Consider the following 11,189-nt stretch of genomic DNA (forward strand, 5'->3'; position numbering starts at 1 on the left):
GATGTTAAAAGAGGGGATCAGGAAGAAGTAAGTCCAAAAATTAAGCTGGATGTTTCAGACCTACAGTCAGAATCAATCAGATGGAGACTGAATTGAATGCCAGAGATGCTCTCTGTGTCAGGTTACATCTAGCTTCACAGACAAAGAAAAATTATTGCTTTTGACCCCCACCCCCCAAGCTCTGGAAACATAAAGGCTGTGAGTCCCCTGCCATGGGCAAACCTCATCGACTCATAAAACAGAAATCAAGAGTCATAATATTCTTTCCATCTGTATAACTGAAAATATTATTGGTGAATACTAGATGAAAAGCCAGTTGACCTTTTTTTTGCTTCAAATTTGAACAGAACTGAACCCTCAAAATGGACAGTCCTTCCATGTGGACAGATGGAGCCACCTCTTGCCTCAGAGTGGACCACTTAAAACTGTTCTTTCTCTTGCCCCCCATTTGCTGCTACAGGGCTTCCTTTGAAAAGTGATGTTACTTCATAGGTCAGGTTCTTCATTATTATTCCTTGCTGGAAAGGGGCTTCTACAGGACAGCCCCCTAAGGCTACCATTTGAAAGATATTTTCCTCTCTTTTGGATATTTTTTTGTAGAATGAAACAAAAAGGATAACATGGGAGAGTTACAAATGGCAGACACATTTGGGACAGAGCTGCCATACAACTTGATAAAATCTCATGAATGAAGCAAGGCTGTTGCAAAATTAAAACTTCCTTCCTTCCTTCCTTCCTTCCTTCCTTCCTTCCTTCCTTCCTTCCTTCCTTCCTTCCTTCCATCTATCCATTCATTCATTCATTCATTCATTCATTCATTCATTCATTCATTCATTCATTCATTCATTCAATTTATTAGCCTCCCATCTCACTTTTTCCAAGCAACTCTGGGCAACATACAACAAGGTTAAAAAACAATAAATACATTAAAAAGTATAAAAGATATAAATACCAAACTAAAAAAAATAAGCGAAGAGATGTTAAAAATAACAGAGCCACCTCACTAGATCACCTGTCCACTGGGGTCCCCAGGCCTGCTGGCCCAAACTAAGTCTTGAGCAACCTCCAGAAACCCAACCATGGGGGGAAGAAGATTCCACAGCAAAAAAGGCCAGCTGCCTAGAGCCTGCCAAGTGTAACTCCCTGGGCGTTGGAACCTGTAACATGCCCTCTCTGCCAGATCTGGTAGGATGGGCAGATGAAATCGAGGAGAGTCAGTCTCTCAAGTAACCTGGACCCATGCCATGAAGGGCTTTAAAGGTCAACACCAGCACCTTGAATTGGACCCAGAAACAAACTGGTAACCAATGGAGCTCCTAAAGCAGAGATGTAATGTGTTCTACCAGAAGCACGTATAACTGCTTGCACCGCTGCATTTTTCACCAGCTGGAGTTTCCAGATACCCTTCAAGGGCAGCCCCATGTAGAGCACATTGCAGTAGTCTAACTGGGAGGTGACCAGGGCATGAGTGACCATGAGAAGGTCCTCCTGATCCAGGAATGGGCACAATTGGCGCACAATACGAAGTTGTGCAAAGGCCCTCCTAAGTCACAACTGTCACCTGCTCATTGAGTAGGAGTTGTGAATCCAGGAGGACCCCCATATTGCACACAGGATCTGTTTGGGGCAGTGCAAACCCATCCAATACCAAAGATGGTAAAGTCCTAGAAACAGAGGAACCCCAACCCAAAGCTACTCAGTCTTGCTGGGTTCAGCTGAAGCCTGTTGTTCCCCATCCAGACACCAGGATAGGACAGCCACAGCATTGCTTAATTCACCAGGGGTGGAGATGTACAATTGAGTATCATCAGCATACTGATGATACCTCACCCTATGGTGACAGATGAGTTCACCCAGCAGTCTCAAGTAGATGTTAAATAGGAGAGGAGAGAGCACTGATCCTTGTAGTACCCCACATAGTAGGAGCCAAGGGCAGGACCTCTCCTTCCCAATCACCACTGACTGGAACTGACCCCATAGAAAGGAGCTGAACCAGCAGAACACAGTGCCGCCCACCCTCAATCCTCTGAGTCGGTCTTGTTCAATGCCAACAGGTCAAGTAAGGCAAGAATGGATGCACAACCCCCATCCCGCCCACACCAGAGATCATCCAAAAGCATGACCAATGCCGTTTCCTTTACCTGGAAGCATCCAAAATAAATAGTCTGCTGGTTTTATATATATATAAATACTCTTGAATTACATTATAATTACTTAATGTCTTACTGGCCGTAGCAACAGCCAGGTCACAGTGTTAACATGCTATCAAGTCCCTGAGTTAGCAGAAAAGGATGCCAAGGTATATTGTTCTGTCTCTACTCTGCTTCTGCAATGAGTGTGGAGAGTTTTAATGCAGGACAAATTAAGAAAAGCGGTTGGGGGATCCCCCTCCTACCAACTACAGGTAGTCCTCAACTTACAATGGGTTGTTTAACGACTGTTCAAAGTTACGACCACTTTGGAAAGGTGTCGTAACACACTGTAAAGCACTTCCAGCCATTATAAAACATTGCACATACACAAATGCGGCCATGTGACTGCATTTTGGGTGCTTGGGAACTGGTTTGCATTTACGACCAGTTGCCAAGTGCCCCACTATCATGTGATCACCATTTGCAATCTTCTCTATTGGTTTCCCCAGAAAGTCAGTGGGGAAGCCAGCTGAGAAGATTGCAAGCGGAGGGGGCAGAGGGGAGCTGAAATCCCTCTACAGGCTGCTGGAATGGAGCTGAAATCTTCAGAATTTGAGCTCTGTTCCTGCAGCCCCATGAAGGATTTCCCTTCTGTGCATGGAGGGGAAGGGAAACCCTTTGGTGGGCTGCAGGAATGTTTGAGGGCAAAAGAGGTGCCTGCTGGGAGGATTTCAACTCTGTGCTGAGCTGAAATCCTTCAGCAAACAGCCCTTTCACTCCGTCCACTTAACAACCTGGGAGATCGCATAATGACCACAACTGGGAGTGCCTGGATTGCAGTCGTTGAGTGAAGCTGTCACATGGGCTTCTCGCTTAATGACGGCTTTGCTCAATGATCAAGATTCCAGTCCCAGTTGTGGTTGTTAAGTGAGGACTACCTGTATCGTGCTGCATCAAAAGCAGCCACCGATCACTCTTCTCAACATGTGGTGTGTTTGGGTGTCTGGACCAGAGGACTTAGCCCTCTTTCAAGATGCCTGAAGAGAGTGCTCTGTGGCTGTCATCTGTTAGTCAGATCTTTCTGACTAAAGGATTTCTGACAGATTTTTCAGGGAGCACTAAACACACGGCTGACAGGATGTCCATGTCATCCTGTGCCCCTGTGCCCAAATGCAGCTGGGCTACATTTAGATACATATTTAGCACTCTTTCAGAAGTCCAATCAGTGGATCACAGGGGCAAAGGGGAGGTTGCAAGAGGCTTGGGGGCACTTGCTCCTGTTCTCCGTGCTAGCAGGGTTAACAGGTGCGGAGGAGGGACACAGAGTGAAGCAGATAATGGCGCAATTGATAATGTGTGAGCTCCGTTCTTGACTAGCACTGCAAGGGATTGGTAGTACCATCAGCAGGTAAAATGCCTCCTCCCCACACTAATAAAAGCAGTAGATAGGACAACCACCCCAAATTGCTGTTGACTCCTCTGTTCTAAGCCCTTCTCTTCTTTTTCCCGGTCACGTGACCCAAACCAAAGCATATGCAGCCCACCCTCTGCTTCCCAGTGCCCAAATGCACCTAAACACACAGAGCAGCAAAACAAAGGGAGAGCAGAAACACAGCCAAGGGACATGTGACCTTGCTACTAAGGAAATACAGACACCTCCTAGGGCCACAGGGGGGTTGGAAAGAGCTTCAGAAGCCTCTGCTGGCTTTCCCTGCATGCTTCTTTTTTCCAAGGAACGAGAACAAAATTGGTGATGCCACAGTTGGAATCAGTTCCACCCCAGGTAAAGTTGAGGATTTACCCCACCCTTCTGTCCCTTGTCCCTTGTCTCTCCCCCCGTCAGGAGGGAGTAAAAAGAGCCCAGATCCACAGGGTCTTTCCCTGTTTTTCTGGAGCCCCCTTAGGGCTTCCTCTTGCTTCCTGAAGCTGGACCAGAGGGCTAATCTTATGTAAACCTTGTTTCTATGTAGCCATCCTTCCAACCCCCACCCACCCACAACCAGTGGCGGAATTTAGCTGTTCACACTACACACAGTCTTCCCCCTTTGACCCAGAAGTGTGTCATGCAAAAAGGGCCAATATGAAACTCAGGCAAGTATTGAGAATGTTATTGGTCAGAATTACAGGCAGGGACGTTATTGCCCAGACAATAGTGTAGGCTGTTGCATATGATTAGCAGAGTCCAGAGTTTTGTAATTCTTTTGGAATTTGGAGGTGGGAATGGATGAGAGTGGGTCTCCCACTATCATGCAGCTGTGTTTGGTTGGAGCAAGATCTCCAGGCCCCTGGACAGAGACCTCTGGCTTCTGCCCTGCACCATCTATCCACCCATTTTTTGTCATACACCAAAGAACTGGCGTTTTACAGCTGGTCTGCTGGAGCAGCATTTAAATTTAGCACTGTGCCTGCGCTATCCCCTTGGAATTAAGAGTTGCTCCATCCCTCTTAATGTTCTGAAAGCTGCTTAAGGTGGAACTCTTTCAGAGACCATTTGGTAATTCAATTTTCCCTGGTTTTTTTTTTTTTTTAACTTTCAATTTATGCTCCATTTTTGCCCTATATTTTTGTGGTGTTATTTTTTTCTATTATTATTTTGTTTATAATTTTTATTTTAATTATATTTATCGTGAACATTTTAACTGGCGGTATGTTTTCCTGGATTGCTGTAAACTGCCGTGAGTCTTTCTGACTCGACAATATACAAATAGAATGAATGAATAAATGAATAAATAAAAATATATAATTCTAGGCAATGAGAGCAATCTCTAAGCTTCATATGGTACATAAGTCTACTTCTATGTAAACTTTATTTTTAATAAATATTCTAGAAACATTTCTTTCCCAACCCTGAGATATATATTCCCTATATATACATAAGAATTTATTGTACTCTCCAGAATCTCCAGAACTAGCATTTCCAAAACCTACCAGCAAACCACCAAAATATGGATGTGTAATCATTTTCTGTCATTTTGGCACCAAAAAAACAAAACAAAACAAAACCAGGCATGCAAACCATAGCTTGACATACATAAATAAGTTTCTTCCTCCTCCTTTCAAAAAATATTTGATGGCACCCGAGAATCTACCCTGAAAATCTATTACAAGAAAATTTGCAATGGGAGAAATACAAGCCAGGGAAAAGTGCCTGGGTTGGGGGGTGGGGGTAGGTGATGATCAGGAGGGGCTGCTGGAATCAGCCACCGGCAGAGCTGCGTCATTTGGTATCTCCCTGATGGAAAAATAGTCCCTCCCCCAGCTGTGTGTTTAGATGGTGGCCTTTGAGGGCTGCCACCTTAGAGACAATGCCAAAGGCAACGGTCTGTATGTGCCCTTCCTTCAAACAGCTGGGCAAAGTGATCTAGGATGGATGGGTAGAGGAGATTCTGAGCCCTGGATACCTTTTCTACAATTCATGATCACCTTCCAAGTCCTTTACCAGGATTTCTTAAATTATCGCTCCTGGAGCTTGTTGAAGTGGCCCACATGATGACTGAAAAAAACATAAAATCAGATACTTTTTCTTTGGGTGGTTTATTTATCCCACAACATTGGATTGTGAGGGGACCATTCAATTTACATCTCTTCATTCTTCATTAAAAGAACCTTTAGATGTCTTTCTCATTCCTTCCACACCTCTTCAGACTCTGCCTGCAGCTCCTCTCACCTCCTCTGACTGGAGGAAAATGCAAAGGTCACCATGACCCCCCCCCCCAAGTAATGCCAAGACACAGCGATAGGTCCAGATGCACAGCAGTGGGAGGACCTTTGAGGCAGCAGTCCTCAGATGGACCATCCACAGTTCCAGCCATTGTAATGCATGAGAAGTCTTGTCGCTCAGTCTCTTCCTCCCCCAAATGCACAAGCAGGCCTAATTATCGAAAGAGGCAGGGAAAAGCAGAAGTGGGCTGGGAAGTTTGAAATATAAATTATTTCACATTATTATTATTATTATTATTATTATTATTATTATTATTTAGTATTATTTCATATTGTATTATTAGGGCCGGAGAAGGAAACAGCCAACCACTAATATAAGTGAGTTCTGCAGAATTAAGTTTCTAAGTTGGATTTAAGTTTCTAAGGAGTGAAATTCTGAGAAATCACCCCTAAATAACTTGTAGGGAGAAAAGATCACTAGATAGGAACAGTACAGTAGATTGCCAGCTTTCTTCAACCCAGGACATCTCTATGAATGAGGACATGGGCTATCCATTACCAGTTCCAAAAACCTAACAGCCCAGTTCTCCTGACTCCTTTAGCAATCCTGGCTAGCCCTTGGGGGCTCTGCCTTTACAGTCAGTCCGGAGCTGCTACAGAGTGAACATGGTAACAGACAGGGAACAGAATAAAAAACCCGTAGACTTACAGCCTGTTAATCAATCCCTTGAAATAATGCATGTATAGATATTAAGCATGAAGCATATGTTTGGACTATAAATGCAGCTTGGTCTAGTTGTTACTGTGGCAGTGACAGTGCAGCTTCTTTAAACACGGAATCAGTGTGGAATTTCTACCACCCGGAGGAAGAAGGCCAACCCTGAGATCAGTTTGGTGGCAAGCAAAACACAATCATTTGTCCACGTGGAAGCTAGTTCCCTCTATAAGTCACATTTTGCTGTGTTCCAGCCTTCAAATTCTCCTCAGTCTGGAAGAAAATGAGGGGTTGTTTCCAATCATTCACAGAAATACAAACAGCAAAGCTTCTCAAAAAACCAACACGTGCGCAGGGCAGCTGGTTAGGAGGTAACCAGGAACATATTCCACCCGTTTTGTTCTAAAATCTCAGAAGATGGCGTTTTTGCTCCTGAGTTGAAACTGAACACAAAAAGATGTCAAATATAAGTGAAGCAATAAAAAAAAAAGTTCTGCTTCCAGCCAGGACACCCCCCCACCCCGCCCCATCTCTTGCTATACAATGGTGTTTAAATTTGCAGGAATGCAGCCAATAATAAGTTGAAATTTCACCCTCTCCCTCCTCCTCCTCTGTAACTTAATACGATGCCTTCAGCTGTGCATCTAACCCATATGTGGCGGCCAGACTGCCTTTTAAAAAAAATAATAATAATGAGAACCTAAGAATGTTGCTCCGGCAAAGTTTATTAACCAAACCTTTAAAAGCCTCCAGTGAAGACCAAGGCTCAATGAGCAAAAGCCTTTTTTAAAGCTCCATTAAGAACTCCTTCCTTTCCCTCCTTCTACCAAAGAAAGTATAAAAAGCAACACATTGAAATATCCAAAACTGGGTCCAGATGCCAAAAGTCAAGAGCTCAAATATGAGAAAGAGAGAAAAGAGAGAGCCAAGTGGCTGCTCTTTTGCCTTCCCTTTCTGCCTTTTACAAAAAAGGTACATCCTCATTCAAGCCTCACATTTCCTGGAGATGCATCTGTCACTGAATGCACAGAAGAGCCAGCCAGCCAGCCAGCCCATCTTCCTGCTGACTCCGGCACTTTCTCCCTCCCGGCTGGGTCTTCTTGGCAGGATTCAGGGGATGCTGCCCCGTTTACAGGAAGGCTTACCTGTCAGGAGGCTGAGTGCCCACGCCACCACCACTCCTCTGCAGGCCTCCATGGGGGACCTGAAGCCGCCCAGTGCGGCCTCTTCAGACAGTGCACGGAAGGCTGCAGAGCAGACCAGTAGTCCAACTCGGTAAGAAGCAATCTGCTTATCCCACAAGTCTCTTCCAACTCCTGACAGAAGCAGCTCCTTGAAAGGAAGTGGGAGGGACGGAGCTGTAGGAGGTGCAGGAGCAGAGAAGCAGAGTGGGGATCCGGCTAGAAGCAGAGTCAGGGAGCCTTGGAGGCTGTGCCAGGAGCTGGGATTCCCCAGCCCGGGCTGTGAAACCTGCAGGTGTTTTTTGTAGAAAGGATCAGGACCAGCTGTCCAGCGAGGACTCATCTGCAGTGGCAAACTTTTCCTCCTACGCAGCACTCACAATGCTGAGGTGCTCTGGCTAAGAAGACCACAAAAACATTGGGCATCGTATTGTGTGTGGGGGAGAGGAGAGGGGGGCATTTACTCAGAAAAACAGGAAGTGAACCTTGCACATTTGCCTTGCTTTTTTAAAGCAAGTCAGTATTTGGTATTTTGGAAATGGTCAGACTGAAGATTTCAGACCGAATTTTTAAATTAAAAAAGGGGGTTAAAAACAGGTTTGCCCTCATCTATCTTCAATCAGCAGCTTCAAGGTGACATCTCCTTCGTATCTTTGCTGAGTTACAGATATCTGAGCTGCTGCAAAAATCTGCCACATCTTCCAAGCTGCCTTTATTCCAACGAAAGTTTGGTTAATTCCAACCAAAGCTTCTCTCTGCTGCAAATCATACTTTCATCGGTTGCTGCTGAACCCCAACAGTCTGCAGCCCCTCAACACAATTATAAAAAGTCCCATCAAAAAGATCAGATCCTTTCTTGAGGTCACTGAGCAAAATTTTGCTTAATAGAAATAATACTACACAAGGGAAAGAAATCACTAATAAGTAACTTGAACAAAAATCGATAAAGTGAATAAAAATACATGAAAACCAATACTAAAATATTATAAAAGAAACTCTAAAAAGCCAAATTGCTAAATTACTAAATGATTGAAATACTAAAATTCTAGAATACTAAAATACTCCCTCAAAAAGCAGTTGCATCAAGAAACATCTGAGAGTGTTCATAATCTTTGAGGTAAGGGGCAGTGGTGAAGGTGTTGGATCAGCAGTGGGGAGACCAAGGTTCGGGCTGACCCTCATGTATGATAACTGACTTTAGGCCAGTCTCTCAGCCTCAGGGCTGTTGTGGGAAAACTATTGGAGGAAGATGCATGCCTTTGTAACTTGAGCTCCTGGAAGAAAGATGAGGTGCTAGACTCACAGATAATGAGCTTGATTATTTTTGCTTTGCATTATCATAGTCATCCTTGTCTTTATCTTCCTGGGCATTTCCCTGTAGTCTGTGCAGCAAGTTGTGAAGTTTGCCAAGGATCTCCATCTTACTGAACAAGGTGGAATCAGTTTTGTTTGATCTGATCTAACCCTATATATGTGTGTGTCTTTGAGTCAGTGTTGACTCCTAGCAACTTCCTGCAGTTTTCCTGGCAACATTTTCAGAAGTGGTTTGCCCTTGCCTTCTTCCTAGGGCTGAGAGGGAGGGACTGCCCCAAAGTCACCCAGTGGCTTTATATCTAAGGTGGGACTAGAACTTACAGTCTCATAGATTCTAGCTTGGTGTGTTAACCAATATACTAAACTAGCTCTCGTGTGTGTGTGTGTGTGTGTGTGTGTGAGAGAGAGAGAGAGAAAGAGAGAGAGAGAGAAAGTGAAACTGGGTGAACATGCACTGTTAGGAAATTTTAAAAATCAACATATTTACTTTTTTATCACATGCCCTGAAGATCATGTAAGCAACTTCATTCCAGAAAAAGCCATCATGCCTTTTTTCGCAGTAGGCTTTTGGGTCTAGTATCTGGCTTCATTTCAGCCCAAAACATGGGTTCTTTGCACTTTGGAGTTTTGATCCATGTCTTGTGGAAGAACTACAAACAAGCCAGTTCTCTCAGATGGTCAGCCTCAGAGGGAGCTCTTTTTCTTTAGAAGCTCAGCAGTGAGATCAATCCAATCTCACAATCTTGGACTTTTTTCTGATCCAAGACAAGGGATTTCTGGACAAAACTTACTATTTGTTCCATTTTTAGTTTGGTTTACGGATCTTTCTGGGGCCTGAAACAGATGCATGTGTACTAGTTGTGATTCACCCCAGGTAATAGACACCTGGAGTCCATGTCAGGTAGCTTTGCTTGTCATAATAATAAAAGTAGAATTAAGACACAAATTAAAGATAAGTCTTTCTTAAATGATGGGCAACCTGTAGGCTTTCTTTTTTCTAACTGTACAGTCAAATTTTGTTTTCCTAGGATTTTGAGGAAGAAAACATACAACAACTATAGTATAACGCTAAAAGAGGCTTTATGTGATTTTAAAGAAAGGAATAAAAGAATTATACCCCCCCCAACATCTCAGAAAATCTCTAGATCCCTTCAACCAAGTTATCATACTCCATCCAATGGCACAAACATGTCCTGCAACCTCTTTTTTCTACCATGTTCTCATAATGGTGCCTTTATCTGATCGCTCTCCATACCTGAGAGGAAGCTGAAAGTCACCCTTAGCTGTTCTGGTGCTGCTTGTCATGTTTTCTGTTTTAAGCAGGCAACAAGCTGCAGCATCTTTATTATGGGTACCATCTGGCCATTCTCTCAGTCCAAAGGGTCACCTGATCTCTAGGGTGGGATCAATGCACTCCCTACAGGCCACTTTAGCTGATGGGAATGTGCCCCTTCCCTTCTGGGCCTTGGACTCTGCCCTGCAGGGCTATTTGGTCTGGACAACAGGCGAATCCCATTCTTTCAAACTGGACTGTCCCTGTCTACCACCAGGTCTCTGAATGATCCCTGGCTCTGTGGCTTAGATTAGCCTGACTGGCAGCTGACTGGCACTCACAGGGCAATGGCTGCACATTGAAGCAGGAGAGAGACAGCTCCCTGTATCTGTTAGTTGTTCTTCCATCTGCTTTTGAACATGGGTTTGACGCTCTTCTGGAATACCGTTAAACCTGTGTCCAAAAGGAGTCCAACTAGTCTAGCCATCTGTGAGCTCACCTTCTCCCTAGCTTCAGCCCGCGATGGATGTTTTCCCACTGTTTGATGAGAGGTCACGGAAATAAAGCAGGAAAATTCCATCAGTTCCTGTCTTTAACATGATATCTCCATAACATCAGGTCTTGGGGCAGTAGATTTTATTCTAGTCTTGTCCAATATCTGGACAAGAACATCTTGCCTTGTCCATGAGAAAGAGCCCAGGGCACTCTCCACCCATTCTTGAGTGGGTAGAAAACTATATTAGCATGAAAATGTCTGCCTTCATTGCTGATTTCGGTCCTGTTTCATTACCTCTGTTCCCAGTCACTGCCAGTGACCTGACTTCCCTCCAGGAAAAAGGGTGACAAAACCTAATGGATTTCACATAAGAGGTTACTCTTGGATGGTGTCAGAAGAAGGGGGAAGACACTGCTTT

At 44.3% G+C, this 11,189-nt stretch overlaps 1 protein-coding gene across 1 annotated transcript in view; it reads right to left on the reverse strand.

Moving 5' to 3' along the window:
• The window catches only part of ITGA11 (integrin subunit alpha 11), a 127,271-nt gene extending 119,439 nt beyond the window's left edge, over positions 1-7,832 (reverse strand). The window contains exon 1 of the mRNA XM_088139244.1: positions 7,653-7,832. Coding sequence (XP_087995370.1) covers positions 7,653-7,704 — 52 coding nt within the window. The 5' untranslated portion in view covers positions 7,705-7,832. The remainder of the gene's footprint in view (positions 1-7,652) is intronic.
• Between the last annotated feature and the right edge of the window lie 3,357 nt (positions 7,833-11,189).

This window comes from Python bivittatus, unplaced genomic scaffold, assembly GCF_059951505.1.
Source record: "Python bivittatus isolate LINGU-HERP-01145 unplaced genomic scaffold, Pbiv_v1 ctg000210_np1212, whole genome shotgun sequence".
Classification (NCBI taxonomy): domain Eukaryota; kingdom Metazoa; phylum Chordata; class Lepidosauria; order Squamata; family Pythonidae; genus Python; species Python bivittatus.